We start from the raw sequence: 21,321 nt of genomic DNA, 5'->3' as shown, positions 1-21,321 counted from the left end.
AGATTGTAGCTACTATTTTTGCTAAAGATTGCTTGCCTAACGATAACCCAATGCCCGCCGGCTTATTTATATACCAACCCCCTTCATATAAACGTATTTTAATCTAATCTAATTCGCATTTTGTTTAACTTATTAAGGTTAATTGTGAATTCACTTGAAAGATTTGTTTTCTAACGTTCTTTTGTTGTTATTTTACATTATAGTTAATCGTTTTCCCAATCAGAGAGAGAGTGAATCTGTACCGGCACACCGTGTATCCATGGTCTGATTGATTATGCTCGAAAACAGCTTTCAACAACATTATCATTTATTACAGTAAAAGGAAATAAATGGGCCCAGACTGGTGAGGTCCATCAGTGTAACAGACTTACAAAAGGCCTGCAGTTAGACCCAGGAGAACTCTGTACTGCACAGCAATAGTTACTCATGATAAACTAACATATAAAAAACACTTCAATCATACAGCTGTCACGCACAATAGGCAACAAAGTAGAAAAAAGTATCATATTTACAACAATGAAATAATTATTTAAAATAGTTTAAATGACCTAGTATTAAAATCACATGGTGTCTCACTGTACATACTGTACACAGTACCTTCACTGAAGTGCACTGGGCTTCTGATGTGGTTTCATTTTGGCTTATTTCAAAATGGTCCACTTCAAGTTAGAAATGACTGGACTTCCCGTATTCATTTATTTTGATACAAAGTCTTATGTAGAGACCCTGGAGCTGCGTGAGAGACTCAGTCTGTGGCAGTCCAGCTGCTTTGAGACTCTTTCTACTTCTTTGGGTTCCACTGCGGCCGTCTGAGCAGAGGGTTCTGCGTGGCGTTGTCTCTGGGTTCAACTGCCCAGGATGGAGGTGGAAGTGAAGGCTCCTCCTCCTCCTCCTCCTCCTCATGATGCCCGTTCCTTAAGTTATCAGCCGAGCCGCTGTCGTTGTCCACAGGGAGTGGAGCTGATGGCGAGGAGCGGGAATTCGGGAATCACTGGAGGAAGAGGAGGAGGTCTTTCTGGATGTGCCGCGCCGTTGATTTTCATCCAGCATGTCGACAGAGGGCGCCTCCGTCAGCGTGTCCAGGCGGCGCAGAGGCATCATGCCTCTGGAGGAGGGGCGCGAGGGCTGGCCAAACCGAGAGCGCCTGGAGGGGTAGGCCGTCTCTGACATGGTCTCCTCATCATCTGGGATAGGAGAAAAATTGGTAAAATTGTAAAGAAATTCTGAAGTGAATTGAATTTTGCCACCACAGAATTATATGCAGTTAAAAAGTTAAAAAGCGTGTTAATGTAAATGAAAAGACCCTTGACGAATGAGAAATGGTCACAGAGTTTTACACCTTAAACCTCATTGACTTGCTGCTGGGTCACCCAGCACACAGTTTATTACATAGTTCAAACATAAATAACTTAATAAGAAATCTTGAAGTTATGTAAATATGTTGCAAACGTTTTGGGGAAAATTGGTTGAAAATCATGCACAGGACAGCTGAACTTAGGCACATATTTGATCTAAATGCTAATCTTAGCGTGCTAACCGTACAGCTGAGGCTGATGGTAATGTTGTGAGTTCTACACGCATTCAGTCATAAACTACATTATGGAATAAATAGGAATGTTGACCTTAAGATGGCACGAAATGAGAAGTCAGGGGATCATAAATGTTATTAAAAATCATCTTGTTGACAGACATTTGTCTTGACCTGTTGCCATACCAAGAACAACACTGCCAACAAGTGTTTTTTTTAAGAAGTGTAAACTTCATATCCTGTACTTTAAATCAAGATCTGATACAAAAATAGACACGTTCCTTTTTCTGAAAAACCTCTGAAAAAGACTTTCACTCAAGATGATTATTCCAACTTTAAAAAGGGACATTAATGGGAACACTTGAGGCTAAATTAAAGTACTTTGAGAAGCTTACCTGTAACGCTCAGCCTCCCAGGAGGGAATTTTGAATCCAGACTTTTCCCAGCAGGAAGAGAGAAGTACTTGTGGATTTGGGACTTTCCTGAGAAAGAAGACATGGGAATAAAACAGCAGAATGGCAAGAAACAAAAAGCAGAATGAGGAATAGGATAAAGAAAATGAACCTGATGTTTAATAAGGCACACTTTTATCTCTGCGGCGATAAGACATACTTCACTTGTTTTAAAGCTGCTCGCTCTTCCTTATATTACAACTAAGAGGCTGATAACAAACTGTATTATGTAGATCATTGAGTCAATAGCCACAGGTTTGGCTTCCTGCTTACCTGCGACTGAAAGCTGCCGGGTCTAATGCTGCGGCGGATGCTGGTGTGGCGTCTTATCAAAATCTCTCTGGCGTGGCTGTCGTTGGGCAGGGCGTGCTTGGTTGTGTATGCCACCGTCTAGTTAAAGAAAATGAAAAAAAAGACATCATTACACAGCAGACTAAGACTATCAAACTAACAGGTTCCACGGTTTTGTGTCAATCTGGAATAAATCCCCAAGAGAACCAACAGGTGGCCGCGATGATAATAGCTGCAGACAAATAGACAGTAAAAATGCTTTCAGAGGAGACGCATTTTTTAAAGCTCGGGTTACTCAACCAAAACTGGCCACACCTGTTTGGACTTTCAATGCCTCTGTTTGGACACTCACCTCCTCCACCCAGCGTAAACCTCACTGTCAACACAGATCTGTCTGCCCTGCAGCTATTAGTGAGACATAAAACCTATAAAACCCTCTACTGGTTGTTATTGTACTTTAGAGAAATGCCTCACGCTCTTTTCTGTTTTACTAGGATAACTTGATGAGACGGTATAGAAGAGGAACCAATATGATATTCTGCTCTGTTTGCATTTTCCTCCTTTAACTTGCATAATAGTAAGAAAACCACAGTTTAGAAATTCTTTAATTAAGTACATTTGACTTTAGCAAAAGCATTGGCAACTAAATAAACCTAAATTAAAAAGTATTAATTATCAACGGTCAATTTTCTGAATAATATGATTTATATTATATTATTTGACTAAATCTACTTATTGATGCATTAATCACTTTAATGTTACAGCTCGAAATGGAAACGTTTTTGTTTTTTTTACTAAATGTACTGCTTGGTAGCTTCGGGATTTCACCAAGTGATCAATACTGTTATATTTTAACTTAAATAATACATGATACATTATTTGTTAATTATATTTCTAATTATTAATATGATATTTAAAAGTAACTGCAGCTTTTAAAGTAGATGTAGTGGAGTACAAAGTTGAATATTTGGTAGTATAAAGTAGCAGGAAATGGAAGTAGTAAAGTACAAGTGTGTACAAAATGTACAAAAGCACAGTCCACTCTAAAATGACACAACCTTTAAGCCCGCTTCGTCACCAGTCAGGAAGGTAAACAGCTGAGGACGTCAAATGTTAAAAGGGCAAACATCACAGACGGGAGGAGACGCAGGGTTTGTGTGAGAGACGTTACTGTGGATATGTGAAGGATTTTTAAAGAGGAGCTAACAAGATAATGGGACAATTGGTCGTCTCAGGATCAGAAGCACATGCTCCCTATTTGTCTCCACATCAAAGCGTCTCTGTGGGTAATGTCACGTCACTTATGGAAAAATACTGCTGGCCAGTTTCAGGTTATGCAAAACATCAGCGAGTTTCAGTGCTTAGAGTCCAAATAGCTTTGTGTTAGTACAGAAAGTCTATGTTTCAAACTGGGTAACGTTTTTGTTTACCTGGTTACCGTAAGCAGCTGAAGGTTTACAACAACAGCAAAATGCAAATGACCGAAGACTGGTGCTAGGGTCTTCTGTGACGGGTCACATGATCAATATCAGCGGTTTGAATGGGAGAGGAAAGATAAGATGTTCTCCTGCTCAAATTTGTATTCATTGATTTGGACTTTTCTCATAATTCTTTTGTGAAATATTGGATTTTGAAACATTGAGACCTAAACATGTAAGGAGTTTAGAGGGAAAATGTCTGGTGGATCTGATAATTAATAATTACATATAAACACTTTAATGTGAAAAGGAGACCACATTTGACCAAGAATTTGCTTGTTAAATCTTGAAACATTCATTGTCTTTTCATGCCTTGTAAAAAAACAAGGTACAGTACATGCCAGATTTATGGAGCAATAATGTGGTGGAGAAGAAAAACACATTTTCTTTCTGTATAACAACTTGAGGTAAAGAGTATAAAATAAATACATTGAAGAAAAGTAGACATCCAAAATGGTACTGAAGTGTTAAGCCTAAATTAAAATATCCTTGGTTACTTTCCACCACTGTGATGCATGATAGTATAAGTGTGTGCACACATCTGTTATCCCGCATGAATATTTTATATTTCTCACCCGTTGCCTGATCCTGTACATGTTCTTGGACAGGATGTCGTGCATGTTCTTCAGGTCCGGAGCTGGAGCTTCTTCTTGGGTTACCAGAGCTTTTCTTCTCCTCACTGAAAGATAAATAAATACAATTGACTTCCTCCATCCCTTTGATCTGAACAGACAATGAGGAGGTGGTGAGATGGTCAGAGATATAAAATGAAGGTTTCATACTATATGGAGAGGATGGACGGCACGGCGCTGATGTCCCCGCTGACAGTGTCCAGTATCTCCATGGCGTTCTGCAGCTCCAGCTTCTTGTACAGCGACACAATGCTGGACTCGGCCCGGTTGTCTCGGATCAGGATCCTCCGCAGGACCAGATTGTTGAACCTCAAGAATCTGAAGGGAGAAAAAGGGAACAATGAAGGAACATATTCCTGGGCGGCTCCATGATGTGTTTTTCATAGTGTATTGGTGACAGGCACTAGCTTCCCCAACAATAACTTTAGTATTAAAAAATCTTTTTTTTTTTTTTGCTGTAATGTGTTTTTTATTTCAAAAAATTATACAGTGTTTTTTCAAGACGTAGTAATTGATCATCTTAAGTTTGTCTGTCCGAAATGCCTTTTTCTTTTTTTAATGAAAGACAAAATAAAAACAGTAAAAAGTACGAACAATACGAACATTAGGGAGTGATCAGGACTTCACAGTTAAATCATACGTTTGTCAAAATTAAATCTGGCCTACTGTATGAGGTTTTACAAAATCAGTCCACTTTCTCCATCGTGACCCAAAATCTAATTATAAAAAAAACCATGTGTATCTTATATATTTTATTGCAACTCTCTTGTCACGTTTACACATTGTAGATTTTTTTTCTTTGTTTTGTGTCTATTAGAAGTGTATTGAGTATATTCTAGTTTTTGAAAATAATATATCAGTATTCAATTTTGTTTTGTTTTAAATCTGTGACAAAAATGTATCAGTAAACACTTGGTATCTTCCCCTGTAATGCTTTGTCTTTGTATAGCTCCAGCAGAATTGTCATCAAATGAAGTGATTGTGTGTTAAAATGCTACACAGTTAATTCAATATGAATGTAAACCACCTAAAACACCATATAAGCTAAAGTAATTTAACTACTTGCAATGTGCTGGATAAACACCAGAACTAATAGGTCACTGTCCTAATGTGCACTTTGACTCCTCTGTGTGTTACCGTTATTTTATTACAAATCAAACTGAAAATCTTCATTCTTGAGGAACCTGTCTCACAAGAAGAAGCGAGTAAAACAAAGGTTCAAGGAAGAGAAGAAACCGCAGAGAGGAAGCGGCTAAACAAATGGTACTTTTATATTGTTCTATTTAATTGTTACAAGTATTAAGGAGGCGGTTTTGAAGATGTATATAAGTGCCATTTCAAAGTTTTAAATGAGCGTAACTAAGCACCTAAACACAGAACTACTTCAATACTTTAGTGAGATAATGCATTACTTTAATGAAAACCTTAAAGCTGTGAAGGTAGTGGATTAAAAAGAGAGCATTTCAGATCATTGGAAGAAAATAATTATATTTTATAGCTGATGGAGAGCTAACCACCTTTATTTTGTGGTTAGCCCTCCACATTCCCACACAGTCTCAGGGAGTGAACAATGGCATTGTCAAACAAAAGAACAAAGGAGAGAGAGAGAGAAGGTAAACTGAAACTGCCAGCACTCCTCCAGTTTCACTGCAGATACTTTCCCTCCAGCTGCATGGATATTAATCTATAAGTAAGTAAGTTAAGAATCAGTGTGCAAAGCATTTTGCAGGATGAATAGACAGGAAGAGAGTTCTTACTTGTCTTTCCAGTAGAAGTGGCTCCACTGTCCGCAGAGGTCCTCTATTCCCGCCATGGTGTGCTCCATGATCTGAGAGCAAAGTGAGAACCATTAACATATGCTCCAAAAACAAACAGTTGACCTTGTTTACAACATTCACAATGTGTGGCGTACCCTGGAGTGAATCTCTGCGTTGATGGTGTCAAGATTCCGGTTTGTTCTGCGGACATTGATGAACTCGATCAAAGGTCGAATACTGATGCCCTGCGGAGGAGAGAGAGAGAAAGATCACAGATTCAGAGGAACCCAGAAATAAAACATAAGAAGACTTTTCAAATCCCCACTGACTGTCGATTAATTTGACCATTCTTTCAATTAAAATCTAAAGAATCAACAGTCTTTATTGCAGGAGTAAAAGCCCTTCTGGTTTTGTGTGGAAGTGGAAAAGAACTATGAATTGATGTAAATGTGAGACCAACAATATTCTTTCATCCAAAACCTGCACAACTTACTAAATAATCAAATACATTCTGATGTGAACTTCAAATCATTTGTTGTTTTAAGCTTAAAAGAAAATCAATCATGACAAAGCACATTTTTTCTCTATGAGTGAAAACCCTTTTTTACTAAGACAAACACTAACATATACTGCGCTAATATCAGTTAGACTTATGTGTTTGATCTACAGCAAACAACTGTGTGAATAGTTCTAAGTAAAAGGCACACAGATGCTCTCTCACCTGAAGGAAGACAGTGAAGAGGATGATACAGATGGTGGCCGTGACGAAGAGCGGCTTTCGGCCGATGTGATCAGGAAGAGTGAAGGCCAAGGCGAAGGAAATGGCACCTCGCAGGCCACCGTAGGCCAAACCAAATTGATCCTTCATGTTGAATGGGATGGTGCGGAAGGGGTTTATGATCTGAGTCAGCACCAAGACACCTGGGGGGACAGAGGGAAGAACAAAAGTTAGGAATAAATGCCATATCTGCTAGGTACCCAATTTGACTGTTTTGGTTCAATCGCCTCAGAACTGCTTCCAGCAGCAGCTCAATGTTTACAGCTTGTTCTGCATCCACAAGTTTGAAACAATATTACATACAAATCTATTAAATGCAGCTTTAAAAAGCAACTTCAAATCAGGCCGAAAACCTTTTTTTGCCCTCTGGTTCACAAATCACTGCAGCAAGTAAAGCAAAAGGTTTAAAGGGGACCTATCATGCAAAATGCACTTTGTGATGTCTTTTATACATAAATATGTGTCCCCGGTGCGTCGGGAACTCACGCAGCGTCTGAAAATAAAACCTTCTCTCTTTTCCTCCGCACCCAAATCTTTTAAAAACGAGTGGATACAGATTTGCTGCCGATCTGACGTCAAATCGGCAGCGGATACAGAAAGTTGCTATCAGAAACAATGCCTGACGTGTTTTGGACGTAGTCTCGTCTTTGTTTACATTAGCAAGCCTCGCTAACACTCAGAGCTAACCTGTACTGAAGAGCACATGTGTTTAAAAAGCAGGAAATAAAAAAAGGAACTCACCTTGTGATAAACCCACAAGAGAAAAAGAATTTGAGCTCCATACTGTTCCAGAAATAATCTTTGATGTGGTTTAGAACAGGATGGCGTTTTATCACAGCAGAATTTAACTTTATCTCCGGTAGAATTCTGATCAGGCATTAGCTCCGCCTCCTCTTTTTTTTTTTTCAAGCTAAGGACCCAAAATCTGCATTTCTCTAACAGGTCTGCAAAAGAGGGGTATGAGCAGTATAGGCATGGCTACAATGGGTGAACTGTTTGGTATTTTAAGCAAAACACTTCACAGACATGTTGTGTATAGGTATGGCCTCCCCTCCTTACCGAGACCTCTCCATACGAAGGCAAACAGCAGCGTGAACAGGATGTAGCCCCAGTTCCACTCGTGCTCCGTTGTAATGGTGACGACCCCGAGGAAGAAGAAGATGAGGGTCTCTGAGATTGAGCCCAACATCTTGACCACGTGTCGGATCGTCGTGCAGGAACGCTGGGAAACATTTTCCTCCACGTAGTACTTCATGGTGAGAGAACAGGTCACAATGCTGCAGAAAGACATAAACAACAGCTGTGTTTTTGATGTGTTCTTCATTTGTTGAATGCTTTAATGTGAAGATGCGTTCTACTCACGCCATGATGGATGAGATGGCGAAGAGCTCGGCCACCAGGTAGGCCAGGTAGCTGTACATGAAGATGAAGAGCGGCTCGATTTCTTTCACTCTAGAGGTGAATCTTGTGGTGAAGGCGGCAACGAAGCCGAACAAAACGCCGAAGCCTATCCCACCCAACCCCACCACAAGGAACCGCGCCACGCCGAGGAAAACATCCACCGGTTCCACCACCGGCATATCCGCCACGAAGTTGAACATGTTGTACAACACCTGAAAATACACATGTTAAAACAACCATGCACACACACAGCTTTGCATTCATTTGTGCAGAAACAGCCAATCAATCTCTATCTGAGGTCATGGGTGGGGTCAGGCGCTGCGGCCTGTAGTGACATTTGCTGATAAGAGTGATTTACTGAAATATTGACTCTGCACTGTTTGCAATTTGATAATCTAAATTTCACAAAGGGCGCAGAATGACTCAGAAAAAGGAGCAATCGCCCTGTGCTTCTGTTCTTAGAAAGAGGGAAACTCATTTCTTTATGTTATGGTCATGTGGCTTTTAAAATCTGCTTTCTTGCTGTATGCAACCATTAGAGTTGATTCGAGACAATCACTCACAGTTGTGGCATCTCATTTACAGCTTCATGTTGACTAGCAAACAGCTATGAAGAATATGGATCATTTGAAAAGGTATAGAGCAAGTGATATTCCATATTATAGTATTTCTTTCAACAATACTTTCTGAATTACCCAGCCAGTCTGCACTCATTCAGGCACATTTGTCATAAATTAGAGATAAACTAAAAGGACTGCCTTGCGGTTGAATGATTCGCTTAACAGTCAAATTCATTGATCGTCACGTCTGTCCCAAATATCATCACTTCATCATGTTAGACATATGCGTAAAATTAAATAATTATCATAAAAATGTTTAGCATGTCTCTGTGACTTTGACCTCTTAAAAAAGAAAAAAATATCACTTCATCTTCGAGTCCAAGTGGACTTATCTTAACAAACTTTTTTTTTTTTAAAGAGTTGCATGTTGTGTTTTGTTCTAAACGTGTGTCACAATGGATACCTTGTCTTTCAACTGCAAATGAAACCAACCTACATGTACAAATAAATAACCTTAAAGTTAATTCCCCACTGGCATTATATATAACATTCACAAGAATTGGACGGACGTACAACCTGAGTTGAAACTCTGAGTCATGGGCGGAGTCAGGGGATCCCACATTAGAATAAAAGGATCCTACTTAAAATGATGAGAGTTCTTCCCACGCTTAAATCTGTCACAACCTTAACTAATGAGTGCAGGGCTGATATGAAGTATGTCTACTTTCAGCAAACATTACATCTTGCTTGATTGATCATAATCTGCAACACAAAGCTCTCTGTGCAGAAAGGCCTGCGTAAATGTTTTTCTTCCCTGTGTGCATCAGCTACTGTGTACTAAACAAAAGGGTCGCCACGACAAAGCTAAGAGCAGGTTATTGTACGTGGGTTGGTGTGTTTGAACACAATCAGAACAGGGTGAGGGGGGACATTTGAGCATGATGCAGTTCAGTCAAGTTGAAGAGGATGTGTAAACACCTCCCAAACAGCCAAAAGCAACAGTGGCCACAGGAACTGGTTTGGCAGCATCTAAGCAAACTAGCTTCAAAGGAAACGCAGCGCAGGTGTGCAGACTCATCTGTCTCTAGCATTACTTCACTTAAATTGTTCAGGTATTTATCTGTTCAGCATTTTTGGCAGTGACACACTTTATGTTGTCAAAATGACCTAGAAAAAGAGAAAGAAGTCATCTCACGGTATCTGAGGAAACCTGGGCTGAGCCTTTAGAGAAATTATAAGAAAAGCTCCAGACAAAAAGAAACTGGATCTACCTTTTCTTATAATACCCGTTTTGAAATCAAAGGTCCAAACTGGTTTAAAATGGTAGGTGGGGTTACAATGGTGTCCATGTTTAACTCTATGTGTGTGATTCTGCCTTGTTCCCACACTACTTTTTGCATTTAGGCTGCAGCTAAAGATTATTGTCATTATTGATTAATCTGAGAATATATCTTCTAGGTCCATCTATGTATCTAAAAATGTAAGAGATCTTGTAAGAGTCCAAAGAAAGTCTTTAAATATCTTGTATGTCAGGTAAAAACCTAAAGATATTCAGCGTAATATGCTATAAAAAAGATTAAAGCAGGAAATCTGCAAATTTAAGAAACTGAAACCGCATTTTCTCCAATTTTTGCATGAAAATTGGCAAAAGATTAAGTAAATATCAAAAGGGTGGAGAATGTATCCGTCATTACAGCAATTATTTTATCTTTTGATATGTATGAGTCCTATTGGGAGGTGCCATTAAGAAATTAGGAACAGTTAGTAGTGACACCCTGCTCATTAAAATAGGTGTTTTCATAACAAGCGTTAGCCCAGAACAGGCCAACGTGCTGCAGCAAGGCTCAGCTTAGATTAAAGGGCACCACAAAGGACTTTAGGACTCTGTGCCTCGGCCCACTCACCACAGTGACAGCATCGTTGAAGAGGCATTCTCCGAACACCACGATGTAGAGCTGCTCGTTCACTGAAATATCCTCAAACACACTGAGCACGGCCACAGGGTCCACGGCCGAGATGATGGTGGCGAACAGAAGGTTCTCCTGGAGGTTGATGTCCTGCACACCAAACGCCTCGATCTGGCAAATGGCAAACAGAGACATGCCGATGCCAATGCTGTTCCACAGAGTCCCCACCACCGCAAACCACAGCACCTGCAAACAGACACGACAAATCAAAAACAAGTGCTCAAAAAGGAGAATATTTTAGGAGTGTGATTTAGGAAAATGTGGCTGTTTTTAAACGGACCGTGCCGATGTTCTCAAAGAAAGGCCTGCTGGGCATGAAGTAGCCGGAGTCCAGGACAATGGGGGGCAGCATGTAGAGGAAGAAGGCGTTGCTGGTGAGCACAGCAGGGGGCTCCTCATGGACCGAGTACATGATGCCCCCCACGATCAGACCAATGCTGATGAGAAGACACGACTCTGGCACCCAGATGGTGATCTTGTGGTACACATGGAAACCTGAAATGAAATGGGATGTCAATTAAGTTTAAAAACCAGAAAGAGGGCACTCTGCTACATGAAAACATCACATATATTCCTGGTAAAATGATGCCATATATTATGTTATCAAAATCAGAATCCCTTTATTAGTCCCACAGCATTATTAGGCAACATTTACAGTGTGCAGGCAAAGTGGCATAGAAGGTAGAAAAGGCAAGCAGTAATACAAAAGAAGAAAAGCAAACATTAGTAATGAATTAAAAAATAAAGACAAACAAGTCAAACCATGGCAGCAATTTAAAAAAACGAAGTGACACAAATAACATATCAAAGTATTGAGAGCAAAATGTATGCTTTTACATAAAAGTGACTATTGCACAGTACAATTGCAAACAAGTGTTTATATTGCACATGGTCACATTTGAGCTACTCACCAATCTTTGCGAATGAAGCCAGCAGCACCCAGAGAGTGATCTCAAAGGGAATCTGTATTCTGGCGTAATCCATGGTAAACACCGGTAAATTTGCTTTTTCCGCGTCTGGAAAGGCCTGGGGGCCATTATCCGGTTTCACCGGGGGCAGGATCGTGACACCGCCGGTTGGTTTTGAGGGGATTTCTCCACCGGAGCCATGGAGAAGACTTAAAAACGTGAAAATAAAGAGTAAAACTCCTGTCCGTCTGGAAATGTTTAAATCCATTGTGCAACAAAAAAACCTCAGCCCCTAAACAGTAATCCAAATGGATGTGAATATCAACGAATCCATAAAAGGAGGAACAAGCAAATGAGGTGAGACAAATTCCTCTAAAAGTTGCTATTTTTTTGTAATTTACTCCATTTTCAACAGTAAAGTGTGAATTCTCTCCTCTGTAGTCTTTAAGGTTGTGAGGTCGGGGTGAGTCTCCTTCAAACTGGAGCAGGACAACACACCTGTGGTTTACCTGCCGCGCGTCCACGAGTTCCGATACAGCAGGGCGCGGTCCCGAGCCCTGCTCTGATTGGCTGACAGCTGAAGCGGGTAATTAGGGTGGGGCAAGGTGTTTCTGCGGGACCTTCAGGGCCAACAATGAAGTTTCGGTGCACCAGTTTCCTGACCGACTCGAGTTTCCACTTTCACTTGTAACAGTCACTAACAGTTTCTCTGATTTGTGTGTCTTTTAGGAATTACAGCCTACACCATCACAGAGCAAATGACTAAAATGTGAAATAATAAAAACATATTTCTGGAGTTTGGCTAAGAGTTTGGTTGCAAGTCGAAAATTACGAGATACATTTTGAAATGTTGAATTAACATCTCAACATTTTGATTTAGTTTCCGAAATGTGATATGATTTTAAAATCTAAATGATAACTGATCTTGCAATTGACATAACAATGTGGACTTTAACAATATTTGACATGACTGTTAGGCATATGGCCTGTTATTTTTTTTTTAATATGTTATCCCATTTCCATAGTTATTTTTGATTTATCCTACGTTGACTTCGTTCAAAATGATGCCTTTACATACAGAAAGATTCATTTTATTTAAAAAAAATCTTTTTAACTATCTCTAACTATTTTCTGACCCTCCCTTTGGCAAGAAAAACCTCACCCAATATCTCAAAATATATATTTGTGACAAACAACAACATGTTAAAATACAAAATGTGCTTATTTTGGAATAAAAGGCTGATGCAGTCAAAAATAATTGAGTATCCTTGGCATAGCTAGCCTGTGTTCACAGTCTTTACTGTCTTGACGTAAATGTTATTTTGCTGAACAAATACCTACACCTTATATAAGGCACCAATATAGGTTTTCAATAGCTACAGTTTTCTGTTTGCTGCTGCCTTAAATTAAATTCCACTTAAACACTGTAACTTTTATTTCATTTCATTTAAATTTGTTCCGTTCATGGTATGCACAACTTAATGTCTAATAATTGTTGAATTTTATTTGATCTGCCTTTTTAAACTTTTTTTAATTTGTATTTATTTATTTTTTACTCTTTTGCAATGGAGTATGGCCCGTAAATGAAACTTGTGCTTCTCTTATATTGTACTTCTTAAATATATATGTAAAAAGATATGACACAGTAATATTCACGTGTTAATAAGCCACCTCTTCAAATACATTCAGTACTGTAAATGCAAGTGGGAAACATTTTCTAACATATCTTAGTTGATAAAAAACCCAAAACAACTTATTTACATAACGAGCGTGAAATATACCCTTCCTATTTCTCCATAGAATAAGCAATATGAGGTTTCTGTTTTAAGGAATGAGCTGAACACTTTTTGTAACACAATAAATGAAACCCTATGGAGAACTGTGATGTAGGCATTTTCAAGGATCGAGCATAATTTAACTACATTTGATTGTTTTTGCTAACTTATAACTGAACTTATGAGGCAATATACCTCACCTCTAGACCTTCGTATATTTTTCTGTATGTGGCCCTTGGTGACCATATTGTAAAATGTGGCACATAAATGAATCTGCTTTCCCCTCAGTGTCTCCCTGCAGACAGACAGCGCCCCCCAGTGGAGGGTGGGGGATCTGCGGAGGTTTTGCGCCTGGATGTGTCAGAGGGAGTCAGGGCGAGTCCTGACTGCAGACATCGTGGAGCAGCGACCAGGATGCGCATCAATATGACAAGAAACCTTCGCATTTCTCCAAACGGTTTGATATATTTATATTTATGTGTGTTTCTCATTTGTCATGTCATCATGTCTCGGTTTGTCGAGGGCGTTTATCACACAAAGACAGAACAGCAGCTCGCAGCAGGAGCAGAATAAGAGATGTTTACAGCCATTGCATGATATAAAAATGTCGATGTATCTGTCTTTACTCTTACATATGGCGTGTTTTTATTGTGTGAATTAAAGGTATCCTGCAGCAGCATCACTGAGCATCAGCAGATATCATGACGCAATAGTTGTTATTGTGCGGCTGTCAGTGAATACAAAATCATCCTCTATACTATAATGGCAATATTTAGTAGCCGGTGCTTCCATAAATAGATTTTCATTGCACAGCCTTGGCCTCTTGTGTGTTTATTTCCATGCAGGCAGGCTCGTAAACACACAGGCTGACATCCTGTTTCACGCAGGGTTACAGAAGGCCAGTACAGAGTTGATGTGGGATTATAGAGCATAATGTTAACATGTATGTTGGTGGTTACACACAGTACATCTTAAACCGGATGTGTTGCTCATGAAGCAGTAAGTATCACGCCATTGCTGTCCTCCCAGATGCTTTCCACAGAGAGGACGGATTAGATTTGATCTGTTGAATCATTGTTTTTATATTATATCATAACAGAGAGGGAACACAATGACACTTTCTGAGGCTCACCTCTAACTGTCCCCTCGGTTTCTGTCTATGTGCTGAAGCTTTTTGAGGGATACATTTGAGGTTTCTTAACTCTGTGTTTCTCCTACTGATCTACCTATGGTATGTGTGAGCCAACATGTAGCACCTTAGCAAGTTCATTAAAATGTATGATCACCATCAAGATCTGCAAAGACTGAACAATCTATTAGTCAATATACAGACAAATACTCCCAATAAATCTCATGAAACAATGTCAAAAAATTATTATTTTAGCCTCTCAAATATAATGGAATTTGAGGAATTGGGATTGACATTTTTCGTAATATTCTGACAGTTTACAGACTAATCAATCAATCAATCAATCAATCAATCAATCAATCAATCAATCAATCAATCAATCTGTCAATCAATCAATCACCTCACTAAAAACATATTAGTAGGCACATCTATAATGAAATAATAGTGTTTTATAGTGTGTGTGTGTGTGTGTGTGTGTGTGTGTGTGTGTGTGTGTGTGTGTGTGTGTGTGTGTGTGTGTGTGTGTGTGTGTGTGTGTGTGTGTGTGTGTGTGTGTGTGTGTTGATAAATGTTCTCTTCTCGGGAGTAAATGCGTTTGCATATTCGGCCCTCCTTTCATCAATCTGATCACAAAGCAATTTATAGATGTGAGGATGGAGGCAGCCGCCCATGTGTCCATGGTAACGCCACACATTTTTTACATCAAGCAGCCGGTTGTAGATCAGACTCCGGGGAGGGCAGAGCGGCGCTGCTCGGCTGGGACTGAAACAGGATCAATAGAGGGAAACTGAGAGGGAGGTCGGGTCACAGGACAGGGAGGAGGCTGGAGCACAAAAAGACAAATTGTGAGGGATGATGACGCGGCAGAAAAAGAGGGACATTCAGGAGAGATCTCAATATTGTATGGTTTTATTGTCACAATAACTACAGCATGGTTGTTGGCAATGAAAATATGAAGTCCCATGGTCATCGGTAATGGTGTCATTTACACTGAGAGCGCTGGGACATCACCACTACTATTTGAATGTCTGATTTTGTCCCCAAGCGTCAATCAATCAATCAATCAATCAATCAATCAAACGTTATTAATTCCAGGAGGAAATTGGGTTTTTTGACAGTTGCACCATATTAGAATAAAAATGAATACATATTTATTTAAATATAAGTTGAAGTCAAAATGTGCAATAAAAGTCCTTGTAGCCACTCGGCACAGGCACAGCGTCCTCCACAGAATAGGGACACTTTATAAACTCAGAGAGGAGGCAGCTGAGGAAGAGGAGGGTGAGGAAGAGGAGGGAGAGGAAGAGGCTCTGTGGTGCAGCTGTGCCTCCAGCAGCTCCACTAACTGGGTCACTTTGTTTTGTCTCCCAGCAGACTGACGAGAAACACCTGAATATTCTGTCCTCTGTACTCGCTGCATATTTACCATCTTATCTTATTCTTACCTTAAAGCAGGAAGACAGTAATACTCAGTCTCAAACGTTGACCTGTTTGGCCTTTTTGAGGTCAGAGGTCATCTGTAGAACAGCAGCTGTGGCACTTCATCATTTGGGATTCTTGTTGTTAGGTCTGCCATCTCTCAGACAATTTTTTTCTCTTGCTGATCGACTTATTATCAAGAACATTTTGAGCTAAATACAAGACTTAAAGTGTTGCTATAGCATGAGTCTTGGGGAGGAACTACGTTTTACAGATCTCTCAATTTACTAAACTAATCAAGTGTCAAGTCAACTTTCTTTAATCCAGGTCAGCACTATTTTCTGTTTAATGCATTTAATGAATAAATCTAACAACACTGCATCTAACAGCTATCCGTCAAGAAGAGCTGAATCATTAGTAATCAAATCTTGTTTTTTCAAGCAGCATATGTAAATTATGTGGTTCCCTCTTTTCAAAGTGAACATTTGCTGCTCTTCATTTTATAACGTTATCATTTATTTTTGTTTTGGACATCTGGCCGGATAAAAAAAAAACTGTTTTTAAGCATCAACACCAAGGGCATTTCTCACGAGCAAAACATATCCTCAGATTCAATTGTTAGAGATAATAATCCTTAGTTGTAGAAGTGAAATAAGTAGACACTATATTTTTCAATCAACAGCAGATATTATGATGAGTTATTTATCATTTAAATGTGAATTCTGCTTCTCTTCACTTCTTATATTACAAGAAATGTAATATGTGTTAGATATACAAGCAACACTTTAAAGATATTGCATTTCTAGCAACTTGTGACATGATTTTTCACAACTTTCTGGCATTTGTTAAACCAACCTATAAATCGACTGAACAAAACAATCATCACCATCATTTATCCCATGAAATGGTCTTTAAATGTTTTGTTTTGCACAACCAACCGTTCAAAATCCAAAGACAAATCCAACACATTTGAGAAGCTCGATCTATAGCATGTTTTCCTTTGTAGCTTTACCCAGTCACCCTCATTGGTCTTAATCAGATTCCCAATGACTATGGCGACATGTTGTTTCGGTCCCAGGCGTTTTCTCTCCTCGGAGCAGACGACGTGTCGCTGATTTTCAAACAGATGTGGTGATGTTGATCCGTGTCTCCCTGTGGTTTTCCATTAGATATACTGTGGGTTTCCTAGAGAGCCTCCCACAGACCCCCGGTCAGCGGAGATTACAGCGTTTTAAAAGACAGCTCCCATTGACAATTACTCCCACACAGCCTAATGAGGCAGAGCATCCACGCTGTCATTTTCATTTCTTCACAGGAAGGTGCCAAAACAGAGATTAAACTGACAAAGAGCATCACACTCACACTCTGGATGTAGTGTGTGTGACTGTAGATGACTGTGTGTGCGTCACTGAGAGATGTCATGTATGCGCTGCGTTGGGTGTGACGTCAAAACACATTCACGTGTAAAAATAGACCGCCGGTGCTGGAGTCCTTACACATGAATGCACAGCGGTTCACTCACACATTTGCTCTCCTTTTGTCAAATCAAAAGAACGACAATTGCTGTCAGTACCAGATGTGCCAGTTATCTACCAGCTCTGAAAAGGAGAGACACATATTCCAGTTTACTACTCTTGGTAATTGTTAAGGAAAAGAGTGAATGTTAACTGAATCTGACATGCCACATGAAATGTAAATATTCCCTCAATTTGAAGCAAGCTTAGGTTAGATATCTTGCCTTGTCCTTTTCCTTTCCTCTTAACCTTTTACCTGTTCTTTCTGCTTTCTATTTCTTCCTCTGTGTCTCCTTGTGCGGTTCATATTCGTGCGTAGTTGTGCTTTGCAATGGGAGGTAAATCAATATACGGCCAGCTTGACTGACTTGTTGCTGATTCTCACTCTTACACCACCATGTGCCACACTTGGCACAGCCTCAGCTCCTCTTCTCTCACTGTTGAACACTCAGGTGCAGTGTTATCTTTTCATTAACACCACGAGCAGCCACTTACTGTACGGTGTGGCTTTTGCATTATAGTACAAAATGAATGGCGGATAAAACAAATGAGTGTCCTGGATTCAGTGAGTAACACCACACGCACTTAATGCAAGTGTGTGAGTTTAAGGAGGACATGTTTTGGTCATTTTCAGGCTCATATCTGTATGTTGTGTCTCTACCGTGACGTCTCCATGCTTTAATGTTTCAAAAGCTCTTTATTTTTCTCATACTGCCTGTGCTGCAGCACCTCTTTTCACCCTCTGTCTGAAACTAGAGCCCAGTCTAATCTGATTGGTTAGCTGGCCGGCTCTGTTGTGATTGGTCAACGGCTTAGTAGAGATGTCCCGCCCCTTAGCCTATCACGTACAATGTGTTGGAGCGCTAACCAACAGAAGCGTGAATTCTACATAACGATGTGAAACTGCAGATCGATGAAGGTTCGTATTCGTATAGGTTCGTAGGTCTTGTATTTATATCCTATAGGATGATTACACTAGTCCATCACAAGTTATCTTAAAATATGTTGTCCTTTATGCTCAGACGATGAATCTATTTCAGTTTAATTAATGACTTCCTAATATCTTTTCACAGAAGGAAGCAAGTGTTCAGTTTTTCCTATCGAACACTTGTGCTTTTATTGTATCCTTCAGTGCTGCGTGAGGCGCTTTCATTTAGAGTTTTGGCACTTCTTAGACACCGAGGACTTCATATTCAAAATGTTACCACACAGGAACAAGGCAATAACATACTGAATTATAACTTCATATAAACATAAAGTGCCACAGATGCTACTGGGGAAATAACTAATGGTTCTTGGTGTCTTTGCGTGACAAGGTTATCCGTCATATCTGGAGTAAATTGGACTCATTTGTGAAAAAACATTTACCGCAACAGTCTTAGCATGTGTGCAAGAAATGAGGAAAAGTATAAATAGCATGGAGACATGAGATTCAATGTGCTGCAGCTCCGTGTTTGTTCCCTACAGCTGTGTGAAATGTCACACTTTTCCCCACCAATTAGTTTTCCGCTGCTTATATTAACACATTATCAGAAGGAAAGATAAGTGGAAGCAGAAAATCCTCGACTCTCAAACACTTTCATCAAAGAATAGACAGACAGACAGCCGACTTAGTTACTCATTGGTCTAAAGGCCAGTGGTGGAAAGTACAAAGTATTGTAGTTAATCTGGTGCTTGTACCTAACTTGAGTGTTTCCATTTTGACTGTGTACTTCTACTTCACTACATATCAGAGGGAAATACTCTTTGTGTATGTCTACATGTACGTGACAGTTACTTTACAGCAGTGGCGGCGCCAGAGATTTAATTTTGGGGGTGCTGTGGGGTAGCTTGACGTTTCATAGAGGGTCCTCAAACATTTAGGGTTTTCCATTAAGGTACCGGGCTGCAGTTGAATTTTCTACTGCAACACTCTCCACACGCACATACATAGTGTAGCCTACTTGTTACAATGAAGGCTCGATAATCAGCTCACGGCAAATAGGTGTAAGCAGGGGTAAAGTGCTATTTTTTTATAAGTGGGGGGTGGACCTAACATCTTCTAGGGGAGTCCGGGGGCATGCTCCCCCGCGAAGATTTATTTTAAATATTGAAGTTAAATGCATCAATCTGGTGCACTTTGAGAGCAACATTAAGAGATATGGATACATCTCTCAACACCCATAAGAAACAGAACTGTAAACAGATTTTCTATTTCTTTATGGATATTTTACAAATCACCCTTTTAAACTGTATTCTTGTTTTACTGTCATATAGTATTTCATACCTGTTTTTCATTTATGCTCTTATTTTTTATACCTATCGTGACCAAACCGTTTTGAGAGCCAGGCACTGAGATAACTTAGACTAAAGTTAACTATCTAAACACTGAGAGAGTCCTTTACTTCACCTGAGCTGAGGTTATCTGAGACTATTAGTCTGACAGGAGAGAGTTCTCTTTCCACCTTGTTGTTGAAAAAGCTCGTTATATCCGTTAGCGTAGCTAGCACCAGATGCTAACCACAACGATCTCCGGTACCAGTGCGCTCTCTCTCTCCCTCACACGCTCGCACACGCACACAAAATGGGTCATGCCACACACACACAGAGCAGAGCTTGAATGAAACACAGAGACCCAGAAGTGGGCTACTTGTACTGTAGCAGATTGTTTTAAAATCAAGCCTTTTCCAAATTATGAATTTCACACATAAAAAGACACATACATTTATTGGGGGTGCTTAGGGGGGTGCTATGGCCCCCCCTGGCGCCGCCACTGCTGTACAGTTTAAGGTTTTATAACACAATTAAAAAACATATGAGAGTTTGTTTGTAATAAATATACCCGGCGATACATATTGCATATTATGATTAATTAGCTGATTAAATATGTAGTTCATTGAGAGAATTTGGATTGTTTCAAGCTTCTCAAATGTGATGATTTTCTGCTCCGAGTACTTTTATTTCGAATACTTTAAGAATACTTGTATTTGGGCAGTCTGGTATTATTACTTTTGCTTTTGTTATTGGTCTGAATACTTCTTCCAGGACTGCTAAAAAGACTGAAATGTGATGCTGGGCCAATATGCAGCAAGTAGCAACCTTTCATGTCTTATTTCAAGCAGTTTTCTTGTTCTGTCTAATTCTTTTTTTAGCCTAGCTACCATCAGTATGTGAAGACCTAAAGATCAGTATTCTGTCATTCTATGTGCACAGCAGATTATAACTTTGTCGTTTTCTTCTGTCCTTCTTTCAGGTTTATCACAGACAAACGTGTGACCTCTCAGATCAGCACACAGGGGAAGCAAACGAGCACAGATCTCAGACGGAGTTTTGATTTTAAATCTCCTCGACATTGTTCTGCTCTTCAGTTCATTTTTTTCTCCCAACCTTCTCATCCCCTTGGTGACCCCTCCATGTCGGGGAAGGAGCGCAGCCCCCGCCACCGGCCCTGGTCGGTGTACCGGGCCAACACGTTCGATCTGTCGGCTGAGATGATGGGGCTGGCTCTCTCGGGTAACTAAGTAACTGCTACCATGGTAACCTGTTTCCTTGGTTGCTGATGGGAAACTGTTAACACAGCGCTCCTGTTTCCTCTCCTGCAGGCAGCAGCCAGGATCCAGACGAGCCGGTGCTGGAGTTCAGTGTGGGTGAGTTCAGGAGAAGACTATTACTACTATTCATGCTATATGTGGATCAGACTGTGTGTCATTTTCTTAAAGGTCACCTATTATGCAAAATCCACTTTTTCATGTC

General features: G+C 40.0%; 2 protein-coding genes across 2 annotated transcripts in view; one reads left to right on the top strand and one right to left on the bottom strand.

The window, feature by feature from the left end:
- Nucleotides 1-289: 289 nt before the first annotated feature.
- On the bottom strand, nucleotides 290-12,299 carry slc9a2 (solute carrier family 9 member 2). Its single transcript, XM_079665310.1, is given in 16 exon segments — nucleotides 290-949; nucleotides 952-1,184; nucleotides 1,924-1,995; nucleotides 1,998-2,010; nucleotides 2,254-2,370; nucleotides 4,325-4,385; nucleotides 4,387-4,428; nucleotides 4,532-4,699; nucleotides 6,139-6,209; nucleotides 6,294-6,383; nucleotides 6,860-7,059; nucleotides 7,976-8,193; nucleotides 8,279-8,529; nucleotides 10,782-11,030; nucleotides 11,125-11,339; nucleotides 11,756-12,299. Coding segments are annotated over 16 exon segments (2,433 nt in total). The 5' UTR covers nucleotides 12,021-12,299; the 3' UTR covers nucleotides 290-781.
- Nucleotides 12,300-13,865: 1,566 nt separating this feature from the next.
- inpp4aa (inositol polyphosphate-4-phosphatase type I Aa) overlaps nucleotides 13,866-21,321 on the top strand; it is a 23,599-nt gene continuing 16,143 nt past the window's right edge. The window contains exons 1-3 of the mRNA XM_079665309.1: nucleotides 13,866-13,984; nucleotides 20,822-21,081; nucleotides 21,171-21,215. Of these exons, the coding sequence (XP_079521435.1) occupies nucleotides 20,982-21,081; nucleotides 21,171-21,215 (145 nt within the window). The 5' untranslated portion in view covers nucleotides 13,866-13,984; nucleotides 20,822-20,981. The remainder of the gene's footprint in view (nucleotides 13,985-20,821; nucleotides 21,082-21,170; nucleotides 21,216-21,321) is intronic.

This window comes from Notothenia rossii (assembly GCF_949606895.1).
Source record: "Notothenia rossii genome assembly, chromosome: 2".
NCBI lineage: Eukaryota > Metazoa > Chordata > Actinopteri > Perciformes > Nototheniidae > Notothenia > Notothenia rossii.
The sequence above is the reverse complement of the archived record's forward strand: the minus strand, read 5'-3'. Positions and strand labels throughout refer to the sequence as shown.